Source organism: Capsicum annuum, chromosome 3, assembly GCF_002878395.1.
Source record: "Capsicum annuum cultivar UCD-10X-F1 chromosome 3, UCD10Xv1.1, whole genome shotgun sequence".
Classification (NCBI taxonomy): domain Eukaryota; kingdom Viridiplantae; phylum Streptophyta; class Magnoliopsida; order Solanales; family Solanaceae; genus Capsicum; species Capsicum annuum.
In genome coordinates this window covers 177,536,706-177,557,808 of record NC_061113.1, presented here as the reverse complement: position 1 = coordinate 177,557,808, position 21,103 = coordinate 177,536,706, and the positions used below count along the sequence as shown (strand labels likewise).

Sequence of the window (21,103 nt, the reverse complement as noted above, 5' to 3'; positions counted from 1 at the left end):
CTTGGTGAAGATGTTTGCAAGAAAACTGGTAAGGACTGGTTGAGACGTATGGACAATCATAGTTGAAAAGGAACAAACTGAAAGGTGGTCGGAAAAGTAGTTAACATTATTGGAAAGTCGATTTGTTGCTAGAAAAATGCCGAAAACTAGTATAAAATATAGGGGTCATCTTGAAATCAAGAGATGAGCAGATCTTGCACAAGAAAGTCACCGAAGAACTGGCTTGAACATGCTCACGCACCTGATTATTAGATTTGATGGCTGAAAAGTTGTCAAAATTTATGAAAAGTTATATGGGTAGGATCGGAATGATGGCATGACCCTTATATGGGTAGGGTCGGAACAATGGCATGACTCTACTAAAAAAAGAAATTACCAAGCCGGGCTAGAGGAGACTATTGAAGACCATAAAATTATATGAGTAGGATCGGAATGCTAGCACGACTCTATCGGAAAACAGAAATTATATGGGTAAGGTCGTAATGATGGCACGACCATACTGAAAAAAAGAAATTACATGGGTAGGTTTGGAATGATGGCACGTCACTACGCCAAATCAGATCTGAGGAGTCACTTGGAAGACGCATGGTGCTACACAACTCAGATATGAGAATATAGTGTGGAAAGATGCATAGTGCTACGCAACTTAGATATGAGAAAGTAGTCCGGAAAGGTGCACGGTGCTGCACAAATATGAGACGAGAAAGTAGTCACCAGAAAGAAGCATGCTGTCCCAACTTTTGCTAGCATGATCATAGGCCAGACGGGTGGCATATATGGGTAATAGCCGCCTGCCGACAACGGAAGCTCTTTGATTCTCTACTAAGTTAGAAAGAGAAAAATATCATTGAATTGTTGTAACTTGTAACTACTTTATTACAATGAGACCCTATTTATAGGCACTACATTCTAATCCTTTTCCATGTAGGAGTCTAGGACACTACACTAAAATCCTTTTCCAACTGGGAATTTATATACTATTCTGGTTCCTACTCCAGTTCTAACATCTTGTATTGATGTGGTTGTTGATGATGTCTTTCTGATGCTCATTTGTCTATACATCTAGTTGAACATCAAGCACTATTTTTTGAGACTGAAAAATGTTCAAGTGAAACAGCCTCTCCACCTCCAAGGTAGGGGTAAGGTCTGCGTGCGCTCTACCCTCCCAGAACCCACTTTGTGGGATCACACTAGGTATTTTGTTGTTATACTGAAAAATGTTCAAGCATGCTCCTAGTATTTTGATTGCTGAATGTTAATTTTCTCTTTTGGGATGTTAAGCGCACTACAAGGTTTGCTTTTATATCGAAATGGGGAAGAATATGCTGCTGTACTGCATTTGGGAAGCTCTAATCTTGCTTTTTTAGTCGCACGTGTTACATAGCCCCATCTGAAACGGTGGAGGGAATGGTGCTTTAATAGTTTTAATGGGGTGTAGCTTTGCAATATTATTTGATTGTTGCATGTAGCTGTCTCTTTTCAAATAATTGTTGTTTGGAGGTTTTATTGAATTCATATGCTATCTTTTCTATAATTTGGGTTCATATATTCTGCCTGAACCTATTTTTATGAGGTGCATTGAATTACTCTATTGATAAGTCTCTTCACACTTTTTCTATAAGAACTGCTCTTCCATTCAGAGATTTGGCACCATTCAAGATGCTATACTACGCCGGCTCGGTGATGAAGATTTGACTGTTGTTCAGGCTGCTTTGAACCTAGAGGCGTTGCCTGAAATAATAAGTGCTCCACTTTGTATGGATGCATTTAGGAATGTGCTCCAAAGATGCATTAAGATACTATCATCAGGTATCTAACTTTGCATTTGGTGAATTTTGTCTTTAATTGGACATATATTTGCAGCATGTGCGCATTAACTCCTCAAATTACAGGTGCATCTCGTGGTGCCTCTCTAGTGGTTGACATTGCTCTGTCTTGCCTTCAGCATGCTGCAGCGGGTTTGCCAGATGAGGGTGAACATGTGAAGATGGTGGCAACATTAGTTTTTCCATTTATTATAATAATTCCAAAGGTTTCATCTAAGCATTTCAGTTATTTCCATTTAACCATGGATCTTGCATTATTAACTTGCTCATTATCTTATTCTTTTGTGATGCTTAATACAGACCCAAAGATTAAATTTGAAAGCTCTTGAAATGGCCAAGCAAATGAAGTGGCCTTTCTATGAGAATCTGGTCAGTGTTTCTCCAGATAAGGTAATAGTTTGTATCATATTGCTGTGAATATCTTCATTATTGTCACGTAAACAGTTCATCAGATAAAGGATAAGATTAGCTGTCTTCATTTTGAATTTTGAAATTTTAAATAGGTCTTCAAAGTTGCCACTGTTTTTTTTTTCAAACAAACTTTAGATAGGTCTTTCAAATTTGAGTTTCCATTTGTGCTTAATTTCTCGTATATTATGATTTACCTGCCACTGTAACTGTTCTGTAGAATCTGACGTTGTAATCTAGCCGTCACAAATTCCAGCTTCTATATAATTTTGCAACGTCTCTCAGTTTATTTCTTTTCCTTATGTTCAGATGTAAAAAATGTGTGTGTGTGTGTGTCTCAGTGTAACATAATGTTACCAGAAATCAATTTTGGGACTTGCTTGTAATGAGCTAGCACAAAAATGTTTGCAGAAACCTATTCCATGGACATTTTTAAACAATTGTCTTTTTTCTTTTACTTTGGAGGAGGTTGACAGAAGCCCTAACTGTTCTAGAAGATTTTTGTTGTGAAAATATCTTTAAACGAACCTCCTTTATTTTGGGGGCTGGGGGATTCATTTCTTCTTATTTAATTTTGTCAAAAAATGAATAATCATTGAGCTAACCTTGCATTTATTATTTATATTTAGAAATTAGATTCCGGAAAAATACCCTCAATCAACGCAGAGAACATTAATGTGCTAGCAAAAGCATTGTCAATACATCCCGGGGAACATTTGCTTTGGCTGGTAGAATGCTGCAAAACCTTTGAACTGTCAAAAACTTTGTTCTTATTGGTTTTGTTGCAATCTTTCGCACTGCTGGAAACAGGTAATTTTTATGGCTGGTTTGATGCTCTGGTGCTCCTACTATTCCTGTCTTCCTCCCAGTATTCTAGGTCGGGCCTTCCTTGATGCTTTAAACAAAGTGTGAAATAAACACCAAATTTGCCGTGTCTATTCGTTTCTGTTAGCTTAAGTCTAAGCGTTTAAGATGTCCCACAAGGACTCATTGAAATTGCTCAATTTACATGTACTAATGTTTGACCTAGAATGACTTGCTTTTGCTCTTAGTAAAATGTTAAGACTTGATTATTCTTTTTTTGATACAGAGAAATCCTTGAGGGGTCAGTGTCACATGGTCAGAAACTCGGTGGATAATGGGTCCTTGAGAATTTCTTGATTATAAAAGAAAAGATATGAGCCATTATTGTTTTACCTTTCTAGAATAGCCTACTATGGCTAAATGAAAAATAGATTCTACGTATACTGGGCTATTTAATTACACCTGCAATGGAATCAACTAGGGGCAATCGGGGTTGGAAGTTTGAAAATCTTTAAAATAATGGCCTTTTTTTAAATAAAGCCAACAACACCTTGTCCAGAAATCTAAGAAAAGAGACCAATTTCTGTTCCCGATGTTTTTTTTTTTTTGAAATTTATTTTTTAATACTACTTTTTTCATTGTAAGATTTCAAATTGCAACGCTCAAATCTCCTTTCTCGTGTTTAACATTTTGAACCAAGGATACCTAAGGATTCATCTTGCAATTGGTTGCTTTCTTAAAGCCAATTCATTAATGAAATTTTGATTATTCCAATCAGTGGTGGAGATAAAAGGTAAATGGGTTCAATTGAATCTTCCTCATTGGGCAGTAATACTATACTAGTAGGGTAATACATTTTTTTTTCTTTTGTATATACACATTGTTGAATCCCCTTAATATAGTCAAGTCTTCTCATTTAGAGGCAAAGGGTGTTCACTAGTTGCTTTAAGTCACATTTTCATACTCCTAGTGTTGTATTCATACATTTTTATTTTCAAAATGTTGCATTCTTGCATTTTTTAATCTCCTTGTTAGAATTTATGGCCCAGCTACTGGTTTAACAACAACAACATACCCAATGTATTCCCACATAGTGGGGTCTGGGAGGGTAGAGTGTACGCAGACCATACCACTACCTCAGGTGAAGTAGAAAGGCTGTTCCTGATAGACCCTTGGCTTAGGACCGATAATAGTATAACAAACACAACATATATGCATATAAACTCGTATAGTATGCAAAATAAAGCTAACACTGCTAGCCACAAGATAATACTAAAAACATCTATCCTAAACCATAGACAACACTCAATACCACAAACAAGAAACATCAGACACAAATAAAGAACGTTCCCCTACTGTTACCGACGCACTCCCGCCCCCTAACCCTCTACCCCAATCCGCGTCCACACCTTCCTATCAAGAGTCATGTCCTTCGTAAGCTGTAACTGCTCCATATCATGCCTAATCACGTCCCTCCAATATTTCTTTGGCCTACCTCTACCCCGCCTAAAATCATCCATAGCCAGTGTCTAACACCTCTGCATTGGAGCATCAGAGACCCTCCTTATCACGTGCTTGAACCAATCTAATCTCACTTCTCTAACTTGTCCTCCATCGAAGCCACTCCCACCTTCTCCCGAATTATCACATTCCTCACACTATCTTTCTTGGTATGTCCACACATCCATCGTATCATCCTCATCTCCGCCACCTTTAACTTTTGGATGTGGGAGTTCTTAACTGGCCAACACTCCGCTCCATACAACATAGCTGGTCGGACTGCCACTCTGTAGAACTTACCTTTAAGCTTCGGGAGTACTTTTTTATCACATAAAACTCTCGAAGCGAGCCTTCATTTCAACCACCCTGCCCCAATACGATGCAGTATTTTGGACGGCGAAAGGTGACAAGGCTCCACCTCGCCACGTGGCGAGGCGATCGCCTTTTGAAGTGTGGCGACAATTAATACAAAAAAATTAAAATAATATATAAATGATCAAAATTTCAATGGCACTAATATATTAGAAAATATTCAAGTCAAGAATTAAAAATAGATAGTAGATAGATACTAAAAGTCTAGAACTTGAACGACTAAACAATTCAATATCCATAAAACAAGCAATACTAAAACGTCATTGAAATTGAAATAGTTGTAAATGATCAAGTCATTTAATTATTATATTACTATCATACTATGTTAAATAAGTTATTAAAAATAAAGTTTTTTTTACATAATACATTTATGCTCACTGTTACAGTGACAGTGTAACACTGTATTTCTGTTTCAGAGGAAGCAAAATAGAAGAAGAGAAAAAGAGGAAGAAAAAAACCAATAGCTGGAGTTCAGTTGCCGGATTAAGAAGAAGAAGAAAGAAGGAAAAAACATAGAAATCAATCCTTATCGGAGTAGCTGGAGTCACCGCCGCCGGTTGGCGGAGTCGAAATCAAACTTGTGAGAGGGTAATGGTAGCAGCCGCAGTTGCCAACCGAGTCAGTTGTAGAGCCAAAATAGAAAAATAAGCCCTAAAATTAGTTATCCCTAAAGCCCTAATTTTTTTAAAAAAATTAGAAAGGCGCTGCCATTGTCGCCTCGCCATGTCGCCTTTCTCGCTAAGGCGTCGTCTTTTGGATGTCGCAGCGCCACGACGACAAGAGGCGACTATGCCTCGCCATTGGCGACGTGGCGAGCGTCTTTTTCAACACTGATACGATGCGTGACATCTTCGTCTATCTCACTATTGCCCTGAATCATAGACCCTAGATACTTAAAACTCTCCCTCCTCTGAATGGCCTGAGAGTCCAGCTTCACAACAACGTCAGCATCGTGCGACACATCACTAATCTTACACTCCAAGTACTCCGTCTTGGTTCTGTTCAATCGAAATCCTTTGGACTCCAAGGTCTGTCTCCAAATCCCCAAATTATCATTAGTTCCTCCCCGAGTCTCGTCAATCAGTACCACATCATCAACAAATAACATACACCAAGGCACCTCCCCTTGAATATGTCGCGTCAAAACATCCATCACCAAGACAAATAAAAATGGCTAAGAGTTGATCCCTGGTGCAACCCTATGAAAATCAAAAAGTGCTCCAAATCTCCACCTATCGTCCTCACACGAGTCTTCGCGCCATCATACATGTCCTGAATCGTGTACGCCACGGGCACCCCTCTAGCCTCCAAGCACGTCTACAGAATCTCCCTGAGTACTCTATCATATGTCTTCTCAAGATCAATAAAAACCATGTGCAAATCCTTCCTTTCTCGAAACTGCTTTACTAATCTCCTCACAAGGTGAATGGCCTCGATAGTCGAGCGACCTAACATGAAATCGAACTGATTCTCAGAGATAGTCACGATCCTTCTCAGCCTCAACTCTACCACCCTTTTCCAAACCTTCATAGTATGACTCAACAGCTTAATACCTTTATAGTTGTTGCAACTCTTGATGTCTCCCTTGTTTTTATATAATGGTATCATCGTACTCCACCTCCATGCTTTAGGCATCTTCGCCGCCCTAAAAATGATGTTAAACAACCTTGTCAACCACTCCAAACCTGCCCCCCGGTGCTCTTCTGAAAATCCACTGGAATCTCGTCTGACCTCGTCGTCTTACCCCGACGCATTCTGCGAATAGCCCCCTTGACCCCCTCAACCTTGATACGCCTACAATAACCATAATCGCGACACTCCTCAGATTTTTCCAAGTCCCCCCAACACAAAACTTTTGTCTCCCTTGTCATTCAAAAGTTTATGAAAATATGACTGCCACCTCTTCCTAATGAGGGCATCCTCAACCAAAACTGTACCATCCTCTCCCTTGATGCACTTCACTTGGTCAAGGTTACGAGCCCTCCGCTCATTGGCCTTGACAAGCCTATACAACTTCTTATCCCCGTTTTTCTCCTCTAAAGCCGCATATAAGCTCTCAAACACTACTGTTTTAGCCGCCGTAACCGCTAACTTAGCTTTTTTTCTAGCTACCTTATTCTCCTCTCCTTATTCGTCTGCCTCTCCTCATCATCCTTGCTCTCAACCAACTTAGCATAAGCCACCTTCTTCGTCTTAACCTCTTCGTTCCACTACCAGTCCCCTCGATGCTTGCCAGATCGATCTCTCGAGACACCCAACACCTTTCTAGCGGCTCCCTAGTGCAACTGGCAGTCGTCTCCCACATACTATCCATATCCCCTCTACTCTCACATGCCCCCTACTCTTCAACTTCTCCCCCAACTCCAAAGCACTAGCCAAAGTCAAACTACCCCACTTAATCCTGGCCGAGCCTCCACACTCCTCTTCTGTCTGCCCTTATTGATTACCAAATTCATTACCAACAACCTATGTTGAGTTGAAAGATTCTCGCTAGGTATGACTTTACAGCCTTTACATAGCGCTCTATCACCCTTCCTAAGGAGCAAAAAGTCTATCTGAGTACACAAGCTAACTAGTACTCCTTCCGTCTAAAAAAGAATGACCTACTTTCCATTTTAATTCGTTTAAAAAAGAATGATCCTTTCATTCTTTGGCAACACTTTAATTCAAACTTTTTACATGGCATGTTTAAGACCACAAGATTAGAGAGCATTTTGGTACATTTGACACAAGTTTAATTTAAGACCACAAGATTTAAAGTCCTCTTTATTTTCTTAAACTCTCCTCTGTTTTATATTCCTTATGGGTGCCGTATTTATGTTATGTCATCTGCTTCTGTGCTTTACTATGTGTTTGTGTGATATCTTGTGCCTTGAGCCGGGGGTCTTTCGGAAACAGCCTTTCTACTTCATCAGAGGTAGAGGTATGGACTGCGTACATCTTACCCCCCCAGACCCCACTAAGTGGGAATACACTGGGTTTGTTGTTGTTGTTTATTTTCTTAAACTCTGTGCCAAGTCAAATCATGTCATTCTTTTTGAAACGGAGGGAGTATTGGACAAAGGTGTAGAGTGAGTTGGAAAGATTGTTTACAACTCTAATGATAGATTACTGCAACATTATTTTGGAAAATGTTATGTTTACGTTCGGCTCCTCCCGTTTGTTAGGTGATGGTCGATTTTCAACATTCTTTAGCATTTGCTTTCCGATCCTCCGGATGGAGTGGGAATTGCTTGAGTCTGCAGGGAATACTTCGGAAGAGGTAGCTGATATGTACTTTCCTGCCATTGACAGCAGTAGGTTATTGTTGGTTTTTGGCACCAACTTTTGCTGATCACCTTCCTTACACAATTACAGTTCAACCCAGGATTATGGGAGGGAGACATTAATAGACTCATTGAACATATGGTTGGTACCAACGCGAAAACAGTCAATGGTGAAATTCTGACTTGCTTGTTTTGGAGGCTGCTTGGGTCATTTAGTAAAATAGCAGCTGAAACAGAACCTTTGGTTGGTGATCCTTTTTTTTTTTTATTTGACATCTATATTTTTTTCACTCTTTCATCCCCTGACGTGTTTCCTGTCTCCTTTGCAGGACAAGAATGAGAAGTGGTTATGCTGCTTTCGAGATCTGTTTGTCTTTATTGTACCCCATACAAACCATGTCTTTAAGAAACATCTGTGTAATGTTGTTGCAAAATGCAAGATCCAGACATCACACTTCTTCTCAGAGTTCTTTACTGATGAAGGTTTTGACAATGCCTTTTAACTTGTTCATCATTCTGTATTACCAACTCATTTCTTTTTGTGCATTTCTCTTGTAATTGTCATCTGTCTTTTCTTAAGCAGTAATATCTTGACAGTCGAGAATATCAATTCCTGGGATGGAACCTTTTCTTTTAAATGTGCTGTTAATAGCAGCTGTTTTTCCCCATAGTGACACATTGTTTGATGAATTTACTTCTCCAAAGTTCTTTACTGAGGGAGGTTTAGAAACTGTTTCCTTTAAGTTCTTGTTCATTCGCGTACCCATCTTGCTATTACAAAATTTACGTTAACATTCCTCTCTTTTAGTTAACGGTAAAACAGTTCCTTCCCGGCAGTAGTAGTTCATCATGTCTTAAAACACTCATTGTTGATGTTTATCTTATCAATTCCTGGATAGATGCTGACCTGACTGTTACTGCAGAAACTAACGGTGACACTTTTTGGTTCAAGTTTGCATATTTACTTTCATTTCTGATTGGTAGTTTCATTTGAGATTAAGGCACTTGAATTGCAAGCTTTTCTGCTCAAATGAAATGGTCTCTATGCTAGCTCTTAAAGAACATTAGTATCTAAAAGCATCTGCGGAATAAAAGTTACCAGTTTCAAAAAAAATAAAAGCATCTGTGGAATACAAGCATGTTGAAACTCATTCAACCTGATCTACAATGTGTGAAATTTTGGATAGGTGTGAAGCTAGTAATGTGTTAATAAAAGATCCGAAGTTCGTAGAAGTTCTCCGGAGGAGAATTATCAATTTGTTTCTGTGGGGAATCGATCCATCACCTCTCCTTTTCCCAGCAAAAATTGATTTCTGTGTTGACTTTCTCTGTCTGAACTTTCTTTGCATGTCACAAGAACCCTAATCCCTTCCATATGAATCTCTGTATTAAATTGTTAAGGTAAAATCAACCCAACTAAAGAAAAGAACACATTCAATTCTTTTAAGGGAGTTCTCTAGATAAGAAATTGGGTGAGATGTTGCACTGAAGAGTATATTCATACTGGACTAGATAAACTTTGTGCATCTTGTATGGTCTCTCAAAGCTAATTTGAACTCTGCACATCAATGAAACAAAACGGCTGAAAGGCAAAGATACAGTCTGGGAAAACTGTAGAATGTGATTGAACTTCCTAAGTTTGCCAACAGTGGGAGGTCTGATGAAATTTAAACTAAATTTCTGAAAGGTTGTTCAGAAAAAGAACCCTTCTCATTTGCTTGAATAATAGATAGTTGTGACGTCAATGATGCTTTTGTGTTGTTTATGAATTTGTTGATGATGTCCATTCTGGTGTAGTTAACTATCTGAAATATTTCTGTTCACTGCTCCTATATGATCTTTCTTGAGGATGATCTGTGTTACTGTTTTACTATATTTTTGGATGTTTTGATCCCGCAGGTGTTTCTGCTGCTCTCCTTATTGGAAGTCTTCAAGTTTTCACATCTCTTTGCACTCGTCCGGACGAGAGTCTCTCTTTTCAACTCTTTGCTGAATTTCCCTTGATCCTTGTTCCATTATCAAGTGATAACCAGGTTTTGCATTTGGTTCTTAAATCTAAAATGTTTCAGCAAAACATCTCACACTATTTTCCTAGAAAATTTTGGTGTTTCTCTCTTTCGTGAAAAAGAAACACATTTTAGCTTGTCCTTTTATCAGAGGAAAGCGGAAACATGCTTTTTGCTTTTGATGGCATTCTGTTTCACATTTGAAAGCAGCACACTTACTTTTCTGTACGTAGGATGTGCGCACAGCAGCAATGAATGCCATTGAAGGCCTTCTATCCTTGTGGTCACGCGTTAATTTATCCAGATCTAAAAATGGTATTCCTCTCTGGCAGAAGTCAGTTAACTCTTGTCTACTTGTTGTATATCACTCCTGTACCAGGAGTTTTTCCCACGTCAACAAAATAAATCCCCTAAGAAAAAAGAAGGTTCGCCAGTGATGCCTTTCTCTTCCATATGGCTTTAATATTCCGCAAAATGACAGGTCTTCATGCTGTCTGGGTTCATTTTCTGGGAGAATTATTGGGCTTAATGGTTCAGCAGAAGAGATTGCTAATATCAGACAAAAATGTCCTCCCATCATTGTTTTCATCATTGCTCGGCAACTCCCACGATTCTCTCTTAGTACAACACAATATAGGAAAGAGGTTTGCTCTGTGCTCCAGTAACACCTATCACTTTTTGCAGTAAATGTTACATTCTTTTCTCCATTTGCTTTCTGTTGTGGCCTGTGGGTGGGAGTGGGTTTCAGTAAATCAGTTGAATTTGCTCAATGACTAAAAGTAATGTCTTTTTCTGGTGATGACATGAACTCACAAATTAATGTTCCTAAGTTTTTTGGGACAATATTCTGCCTGAAGAATTGTATTGATTGTTGTACCACAGCTTTGTTGCAATCTGATGTAAACAAGACAAGGACAACAGAAAAGATAGAAAAATGGATAGAAATTTAAAGCTAGACACAAGTAGCATGAAAGAGTAGGCCATAATTAGATTGAAGCAAATTACCTCTTACAATGGATACCTCAACACCTAGACTATAGAACCCTGAAAGAAGATGGAAATTCCTCTTGCAAGATCCTCACCAACAGTTGGAAAGCATCCAAAGACATTGCCAAATTTCACCATTAGGCACTAATGAAATGGAGGATTATCCAACTTGCATTTGGTGGACTGTTTGAGAAGAGAGAAACCAAAGATGCTTTAAAGATAAAGTCCACCATCAATGGTTGGCTTTTCGTTGATAGGAAATGGTTTTTCGCTAGTGGTTGTTAGACTTGGGGCTTGTTGAAAGGATATTATTCTTGTCATATCAGATGTCAACATCATCTTATGTACAGTCATCATTGTTTTTTTAAACATGCTGGCATTAATGGAGGTTGCTTATTTTTCTTTTGCAGATTTGAGCAGACAACTAAAGATGACATCCTGGGTTTCTTGCTAGATTCTGCTCCTAGATTTTCTGCATATGGAAAGGTTGGCCTTCTTGATATGTTTATACATGCAATGTTTGTTTTCGCTTGACCTTTGCTATACCTGTCGCAAATTGTGTACAGCTGAAGATTTTGTCACTGCTCAAAGGTGTTGGAGATAGGGTTCTACGTGTTAATGGTATTGAATCTCTGATGCTTGATCTTCTTGATAGACGCCAGAAGTGTCATGTTGGGTTTGACAAATCATGCCATAAGTTGTCACTAGTTGAAGTCAACATTCTTTGTCTTCTTCTGGAGGTAAAATTGTAAAATGTGTAAATCCCTTCTATTAGCTCCTATTATGTTGATCTAAGCTTCTCAGAAATTTGACTTGGATTGCCATTGTTCATAGATGTGTATGAAGCCTTCTTCTACAACTGTTGGTGACCTTGATGTCTTGGACCCTATATTAAAAGTCTTGCAGGTTAGCTGGCCTTTATCCTGTACCCTCCCACATTTTGAACATGTACCTATATAAATTACTATACTTCAATGAATCTTAACCTTCCGAGAAATATTCTGATAATATGCCTTACTTTGTGGTCCTAGGTCAGTGATGTGTCATCCGGAGACCCTGCTGTTCTGAAACCTTGTATGACTGTCCTTGGGGATCTTAGCAATTCCTACTATGCAAGTCTGAAGACTGAGACTCAGGTTAATGACTGAGCATTTATTACCTTGCTCTATGTGCAAAAACTGATCTGAAGCAGTTTTTCTCCTCCCTTATTTTCTCATGGAGTTTTAACATAGCTGCTAAAGGACTTTGATTTTAGAAGTATAAACAAGAGCCGATTGACATATGATAATAATACTGCAGTACTTAGTTATATATATTATATTAATTGACTATTATATATCATTTTTTTTCATTTGGCTATTTTGCATAACTGTTTCTGTGTGTCCATGTTCCTGATGTATACCTGAAAACTACTTGCACTGCTTGAACAGGATTCAGGGCAAATTTATGCCTTGTAAACAATCTGGAACTTTCATAGAATCTGGAGAGTATTTTAAGGGTATACATGCGGTAACTGCTTTCTACGCCTGCTTTAGGTTAGCCTTCTTTGTGTTTCTGTAGGTCTATTGAGCAGCCAGCATAAGCCTTTTAATGCAGCCCATTTTCGTATTGTCTGTGGCGCTGTAGTTGGCCTTTTCGAGTCAGCTTCCTTTTGATCAGGATAAGAAGGGGGGGAACTATAAAAATAAAGTTTATCTCAGTCTCTTGTTTTTTTGTGGTAAAGAGAGAATAAAAGGTTAAGCGGGAGAAAGATTTCTCCATCACCCATAGTTCCATTTTCAATTGCTTTCTCTATCACCCATAGGTTCTATTCTCAATTGCTCTCATAGTTTTTTCAATTTTCTGCTTTCTTTTTTTCTTGCTTCTCATGCTGTCTTGGCTTCTTTTTTCTACTGCCACTACTAAATTTTTTAGTATGTAGGTTGTGTGGATGCCTGGTAGGAGAAAGTATCTCCTCTATTATCATATTCTTTGCAGTTTCTTAATATTTGGATGCTTCATTCTTTATACTATCTAAACTTCATTTTTTGGTGTGAGTGCTATCTAGACTTCTTTAACTACTTTGGATGCTATTATCTTTCTTCTTTCTGAGAGTAGAGTGAATGAACTTGAATTTCCTACTTGAATTTCCTCTTTTAACTAAGTATTTTTCCTGAAAACTTGTATTTTTCGATGTCATTGATCATGGTTTGAATTTTCAGGATTTTGTCTTTCGGCATCTTGTGCTCTTGTTTCGCAGTACCAATGGAGATATACAAAAAGCTACAAGAGAAGCCCTGCTTTGCATTAATGTATGTTCCCAATTTCTTCTCATCTGATTTGCAGTGATTATCGCTGTTTAAGCATGTTCCAAGTTCCAGAATATCTGTCACCAATTAACATGTTCTTGTTAAGAAGTCTTGTGAAACTAATATAGCTCATTGAGATGACACAAATTGTGTCTAGAGTGTTGTCTTAGTTACTAGACATTCTTTTGTCTACACACATACCCATTCTTTGTGCTGTCTCTCTACATCTAATCTGAAGCACATACGTGATAAGTTGGTTGTATCCAAAACACGTAGGTGAGAAGGCTTGTGTAATAAATTGTTAGAAATATAGGGGAAAAATATTATTTAATTGTTGTAATTACATTATTACATTGAAGCCCTATTTATAGACACTAAATTCCAATCCTTTCCTAATAGGACACTGCATAACAATCCCTTTCCAAGTAGGATTTTATATGCTATTCCTATTCCTACTCATATTCTAATACTCCCCCTCTACCTAGTGCATAGATGACATATGTACCAAGCTTATTATGGATGTAATTAATATGAGAATCGGTGAGGGACTTGGTGAAGATATCTGCAAGAAAACTGATAGGGACTGCTTTGGACTTCCGGGAAACCTCAATTGAAACGGAACAAATTGAAAAAGTGATCCGAAAAGTAGTAAATATCGCCGTAAAGTCGATGTGTCGCTGAAAAATTGCCGAAACTGGTATAAAATATATGGGTTATCTCGAAATCAAGAGATGAGTAGATCTTGAACAAGATAGCCATCGAAGAACTGGCCGGAACATACTCACGCGTCGAATTATTAGATTTGATGGTTGAAAAGTGATCACCATTTGAGAAAAAAATTATATGGGTAGGGTCGGAATGATGACACGACCCTATTGAGAAAGAGAATATTATATGGGTAGGTTGAAATGATGGCACGATCCTACTGGGAAATAGAAATTATATGGGTAGAGTCGGAATGATGACCCGATCCTACTGAAAAATAGAAATTATATGAATAGGGTCGGAATGGCGACGCGACTCTACTGAAAAAGAGAAATTATATGGGTAGGGTCGGAATGACGGTACGACCCTATTGAAAAAGAAAACTTATATGGGTAGGGTCTGAATGATGGCACGATCCTACGCAAATCAGATCTGAGAAGTCACCGTAAAGGTGCATGGAACTACACAAATTAGATATACGGAGTCACCGGAAATACGCACGATGCTATGCAATTCAGATATGAGAAAGTAGTCCGAAAAAATGCACGGTACTACACAAATTAAATGAGTGGTCCGGAGAGATGCACGGTGCTACGCAAATCTGATATGAGAAAGTAGTCACCAGAAGGATGCATGGTGCTACACAAATTAGATATGAGAAAGTAGGGGAAAGAAGTGCAGTGGCCTAACTTGGCTACATGATCATTGGCCGGACGGGCAGCATATATGGGTTATAGCCGCCCGCCGGCAACGGATGCTCTTTGATTCTCTACCAAGATTGTGGAGGCTCTGATACTATGTTAGAAATATAGGAGAAAAATATTATTTAATTGTTGTAACTACATTATTACATTGAAGCCTTATTTATAGACACTACATTCCAATCCTTTCCTAATAGGACACTGCATAACAATCCCTTTCCAAGTAGGATTTTATACGCTATTCCTATTCCTACTCATATTCTAACATAAATGTTAGGACTTAGGAATCTGTTGGTGGGTTCACGTGCAGATCTTTCTTTTGGCACCTTGTATTCCAATAATTCTAGAGTGCATTTCGCTTTCACCTGGAACCTGCAAAAATTTAAGGCTTCAATGTAGTCTCTACGCTCTGACTTATGTTAGACTTAAAACCAATTACCAATTGTAGTTGAGAAGACTATGCAAGTTCATTAGTCCTAAGTTGTGTATCATGTACTAGAGAGATAATTAAACAAAGTCCCATCTCTTTATAGATTGTTAATCTATTGGAATGTTCACTCAATTGGTTTGCTTTTTTGGACTCGATCCAATTTATTTGATTGTCAGTGTTCGCTTCAGTTTTTCTTTCTCAGGATGATTTTCTTGATTCAGTTTTTCCCATTATGGGCCTCAAGTCTTCTTGCTTAAAGTTAAAATATATTTTTTAAATAAATAAAACTATTGTGTTATAGTAAAGAGAATCCACCTTGTTTGCTGACCTGGTGGACCTCGATGATATAATTATCTGGGGAAAAAAAATAAAATTTAATTGTTGGTCTCTCCAAATCGCTCTTTTAGTGGGGAGGAATAGTAGGCAAATGCTGCTCTCAGACAGGGGACTCATTTCCTTCTAAAGAAGAGTTGAGCTAGTCTTTCTCGTGCGTGTGAAATTGAAACCCACAGTTATGCGAACCAAAATCAGAAAGTTGGCATCAGACGCGGAGGCTGAGGATATTGTGGGTAAACTGAGCTTATGTGAAGCAAAAGATTACACAATATACACCAAGAAACAGTAAGAAGACAACAGGATAGTTGAATTACTTAATTATGAGATGTGTAATGATTTGTGTATTTGAAAAATAGAATAAAACTTCTAGCAAAGAAAGACAAATGATAGACAGTTGGCTGATGCTTGTGATAGAAGAACGAACTTGGTGAATAATTGTTATGCAGTAGAATGAAACTTCCAGCAAAGAAAGGCAAAAGCTTTACAGTTGGCTGATGCTAGTGATAGAAGAATGATTATTACACAGTAGAATGAAACTTCTAGCAAAGAAAGGCAAAAGATAGACTGTTGGCTGATGCTAGTGATAGAAGAATTAACTTTATGAATGATTTTTACCTTCAGGTGCAAAGTAAGAAAAAAATTCCTTTGTGATTGTGTGGGGAAAAAGGTAAATCAGTGTGGGAAGCACATAAGCTAGTTAAGGCTGAGCACAATTAGGAAGATAGTGAACCATTTTCAAGAATTGTTTAGGCATCAATAAGTAAACGAACACAAAATGGAAAGTGGATTCTTCATTTCTCCAGTGAGTTAATGCCAGCTAGAAACCAACAGAATGAGGGGAGAGGAGAATGTTAACACCAGCAGTGACATGTAGCAGAAGGCTGGAATAAACTAAAACCGAAGAAATGAACAAAATGAACTGAAATTTTTAGTTACTGCTAGTTTCAATTGAACAATGCACACCCTTATCAATATGCTAAACCGAAGAATACACACCACAATCCATGTGCTAGGAATAGGAAAGGTTTTGGTGGTGTAGAGGCTCATTTTGTACCTACGAGGAATATCCTCTTTTTTCTGGTTACTTTGTGGCGCAGTCATTAGGTTTTAGTTTATATAGTAATACATTAGTTGTACTTTGTCGACAACCATATTTCTTGCTACGTAGCCTCTCTTCATCTTTGTTATACTCTCCCATATATTAGCAATTTATTTGGCTTTATCAGAAAAAATCTAATAAAATATTGCTGATCCCATCAAGAATTTTTTTAATGATTGTCATAATTAGTATAAGTTTTGTGCAAAAGATTTTGGGATTTAATGGAGGTAGGAGAAGATGTTATAGAGGTGCATAATTTTCACAATAACATGTTGTGTTTGGATGGATGACAGGCTTGAATAGTTCAAAGATATTCTGTCTATTGAATAATCTGAGACCGTAATCTATTTGTTCTTTTGTGGTTTGAAATCACTTTTCTGTGCACAAGCAATTGGGAGTAAATACAATGACTCTCTGTACTAGGTGAGGATTAGACCATTTTGTATAGCTCGTAGGAGGGGTTTATATTGATTTTATATTTGTTGTTGATTTTATCATCTTTTCTTCTAAAGCTGTAAATTAGAATTTGACGGCAATGCTCACAGCTTTGCCATTGCAATGTCGTCGATGTATACCATCCTGCAAATTTATGGCTTTACCAATTTATGTGTTATAGTTCCAAACTTCCATATCCTTAAGTTTATTAACAACAGCCACCGTTGGAAAGAAGATTAAGCATGCAGGAGTTATTAACCCACCCCGTTGCCCTCTTGCTAGTTAAATTGGTGCTAAATCATGTTGAGTCATGGTAGGGAAGGATAGTGTATCTTCCATCTGCTCTAAATTCAGCAATGACGTTTAGGCCTTTGCTCTTCTGGCCACAAAATATGATTTGTGACATTTTAATATGTGAGGGTGATTTGTCTTTTTGCTAAAACTTGAAATAGTAGTTAGCTTGAAAGATGCAGATGCTTACTTCATGCTGTTTCTTTTTTTCATGATCTTGTATTTGAAATATTTGACATGGACAAGGAAAACATAGCATATTAGTTATACACCCGGGTAGACTTCTTTCTGCAATTGTATGTTACTTTTGTCTGACTTGATTATATATGACGAGTTAAGTCTCTGGTATCTTATATTGTGCGAGGACTTTGTTGGCCACTGCCTGGTAAGACTAGCACTTCAAAATTGTAGAATCCAGTTAACAGTACCTTTTGTGAAGATTTTTTTTTTTGTAGAATCCAGTCTCTGATTAGTTTTCCTTTACAATGCAATGCACTGATTGGCTAGTGGGGATTGACTTAATTCTTCTTCCAGATTACTTACTCGATTGTTAGTGGGATCCTTGAGTTCATTTGTGAGCAGAAAGTTTGGTCAATTGGGTCAAGACATGAAAAGAAAAGAAAGAAAGGAAGTGCCTGCAATAATCATGATGTTTATATTATTCCGGGAGGTGGAAATGTTGTTGCTTTTGTTGGTTCCCTGCTAGATGTATTGCTGTTGAAGAAAGACATGGAGAACAGGTTAGTTGGACTTGTCATGCTACCATCTTATTGACTGTCCATGATTAGTGCAGCAATATGACTAACCTATGTGTATTACTATTGACGATATCAATAAATCTTTTTGTAGAGCTTCTCTCATTTGTCCCTTGTTCAAGCTTCTTCAAAATGCCTTCTTTGATTCCGAGTGGATTCATGTGGCTGCCAACCAGGGTGATTTACATTATCATGCTTCATCTGAAAACTCTCAGAGTATTGCTGATGCTGCCGTACACATCCAACAAGAGTTGCTCCTTATCTTGGAAGACATTACTGCTAGTGTCACATCTGAGGTTTTACTGTGGGGCCTTTTTGTCAAAATGGTGTTCTACTGAGTTATTTTGGGTTTTCTTATCCACATTTACTTATGCATTTTGTCAGGATAAAAATTCTATTAACTTTGATGTGGAGCTCCTTGTTAAGTGTGCCCGTTCTGCAAGCAATATGGTCACACGCAATCAAATTTTCTCGTTGTTATCTGCTATTTCCAGAGCTAAGCCAGACCAAGTTTTAGACCATATCTTGGAAATTCTTGTTGTCATTGGGGAATCTGCTGTCACCCAGGTCTTTCTTTGTGCATATGAAAATTTTCCTTTTCCTTCTGTCCCTCTTTTTTAGGTACTTCTGTGTTGCGATAACTGTTTTGAATTTATGCGTCAACTTTGAGTTCGGGAAATTGAGCATCACGTCACACAAGTCACATATCAGTCTGCATGTTGAAACTGTAGTTGATACTAGAAGTTCAACAATTTTAAAATTGAATACTGCATTTATGGCATTGAGTGTGTATATATTATGTCATATCTATTGAGAGATTGACATCTTTCAGTTCTCTTTCTACAGTGGGACTGCAATTTCCAACATATATTTGAGGACCTCATATCTTCGGTTGTACCATGTTGGTTGTCTAAAACTGACAGTGCCGACGCATTGCTTCAGGTAATGTGGGAAGCATCCTCTTTACAAAATTAAATAAAAAATAAAATATAAAGGCAGCATCGACAGGCAGATGATAACACATGGAACTTCATACTGATGCTGTAAATCTTTGCTTTTCCAGATCTTTGTAAATATTCTGCCTCAGGTCTCTGAACACCGGAGGATTTCAATGATTGAGCACGTTTTGAGGTATGGAATTCAAAGTTTGAGCTGTTATATGTTTTCTGGCTGCATCATTCTCTTTAATACTCTTCTCTTGCAGGCATCTGGGTGAAAGTGTTAGTTTAGGATCTTTGCTCTACCTCCTATTTCGTTCGCTAGTTTCAAGAAACTGCTCCTCCTTGAGTGACAGAAGTGATCAATCTTTCAGTTATTCAATTTCCCTCATAAATACACAGTGGGAATATTTATTCTCCGTGGATTTGTTGGAAAAATATTCGTGCACAGTATGGCTTCCCTCAATTTTGATGTTTCTTCAGCGAATAGTAGTCAGTGACAGTGACGCAACACTCTTCATGGAGCTGCTAGTTGCAATGCATTTCATTTCAAACAAACTCCAAGATCCTGAAATTGCTTTTAAGCTTGATTCAGGGGAAGATTCAGATAACATTCAGGTATGTATCTGTTGTAATTTCTTTTGCACTACTGTTAAATGTATGATAATTCTCCTGATCTCTTGCAAAATGAATAGTGTATGGGTGCTTCATTACGAATAATGGTTCTCTTCTTGTATTCATGCAACAAACTTTCGAGGTTTGTATGCAAATGAATTCTGTCCAAGGCTCTTTTCTTCCTTGTAATAAAATATTTTGGGTTCATATGCATCTCATTGTTTTATGATCTTGCTTACCATCCTATGATAACTTTTTTCGAATTTCATTTGAATCTTGATCTAACATCCAGCAAATCATGGAGGAATCCAGAAATTTCAAGAGTGCCTTTAAACCTTTTCTACAAAATCACAATAGTTCTTACTTGTGCTTGGCTGTGTCGTAATATAAGTACTTGAAGCTACTTGTCTCTTGCTATTTTGTTATAGTAACATACACGGACTGCTCCGTTTTGTTGCTTTCCATAGTTGGAGTCTTCTTTGCATGAAGCCATTGCCTTGTGTCCTAACCTAATAATAATCTGATTTTCTTTTCCTAATTGGGTCCTTCAGATTTGCCTTTATACCAAGCTTCTGAAATGACGATTAAATTCTAGATTTCTATAGATGCATGATTTCAGTGACTCAATTTATACTGAGATAAAGTGACTTTTATACTGACAATTGATCGCTTAAACAGCATGACAACTTTCTGCTGTTGTTTTTTCTTGTGCATTTGTTTAGTTCTTTTCTTAAACCCATTTAATTTATTGCTGGTGCAGCTGACAGTTGGGGGAATTATGAAGGAAATTGTTTGTCATCTTCAACTTGTTGACTCAAAAAGAAAGCAGACAGGTGTTCTTTCTGTTTTCCGGAAGGAGCTAAAGGAATATATGAATAATCTTTTAAGTGCTGTTACGAAACGACTTACCCCCTCTGTATACTTCAAAACAATTGTTCAATTGCTGGGTCATGTGGATAAATGTGTGAGAAGGAAGGTAATATAGACACTTATCCTTTTCATTGTTATTCAGAAGAAAGAATTTTTTGGTCATAAAGCATTATTTGCACTTGTGACACCTGCTATCTTTGGGTGCTTAGGCACATCGCATGTCTTACATGGTGCATTGTGCAAACTGTTAGTTTTACACTTCTCAATTTTTTTTCCAATGTGCTTAAATTTAAAACGGTTTCATCATTAGGGCATATATCTGTTGGAAACAGTCTAATCGATTCACTCTCATTCCTTGAAATAAATGCTTCGAGCATGTGGCATGTGAAAGGATCTTGTTGGAATTTGTCTTGTTAAGCTATTCTGGTGTTATTTCAGGTTTATTGTGGTGATACTGTTTTTGCCTTGTAT

The 21,103-nt window shown here is 37.8% G+C and overlaps 1 protein-coding gene across 5 annotated transcripts in view; it reads left to right on the top strand.

The window, feature by feature from the left end:
- LOC107863533 (uncharacterized protein At3g06530) overlaps positions 1-21,103 on the top strand; it is a 37,823-nt gene that overhangs the window by 9,089 nt on the left and 7,631 nt on the right. For 4 of the 5 annotated variants that reach the window (XM_047408466.1, XM_047408465.1, XM_047408468.1 and 1 more), the window contains 22 exons: positions 1,623-1,809; positions 1,893-2,032; positions 2,127-2,216; positions 2,864-3,044; positions 8,078-8,172; positions 8,268-8,420; positions 8,506-8,659; positions 10,076-10,209; positions 10,416-10,497; positions 10,664-10,826; positions 11,580-11,655; positions 11,736-11,909; positions 12,004-12,075; positions 12,201-12,305; positions 13,371-13,460; positions 17,989-18,194; positions 18,304-18,505; positions 18,594-18,776; positions 19,056-19,151; positions 19,273-19,340; positions 19,414-19,765; positions 20,523-20,738. In XM_047408466.1, the coding sequence (XP_047264422.1) occupies positions 1,623-1,809; positions 1,893-2,032; positions 2,127-2,216; positions 2,864-3,044; positions 8,078-8,172; positions 8,268-8,420; positions 8,506-8,659; positions 10,076-10,209; positions 10,416-10,497; positions 10,664-10,826; positions 11,580-11,655; positions 11,736-11,909; positions 12,004-12,075; positions 12,201-12,305; positions 13,371-13,460; positions 17,989-18,194; positions 18,304-18,505; positions 18,594-18,776; positions 19,056-19,151; positions 19,273-19,340; positions 19,414-19,765; positions 20,523-20,738 (3,219 nt within the window). The remainder of the gene's footprint in view (positions 1-1,622; positions 1,810-1,892; positions 2,033-2,126; positions 2,217-2,863; positions 3,045-8,077; positions 8,173-8,267; positions 8,421-8,505; positions 8,660-10,075; positions 10,210-10,415; positions 10,498-10,663; positions 10,827-11,579; positions 11,656-11,735; positions 11,910-12,003; positions 12,076-12,200; positions 12,306-13,370; positions 13,461-17,988; positions 18,195-18,303; positions 18,506-18,593; positions 18,777-19,055; positions 19,152-19,272; positions 19,341-19,413; positions 19,766-20,522; positions 20,739-21,103) is intronic. The other variant, XM_016709486.2, reaches the window with a different exon arrangement.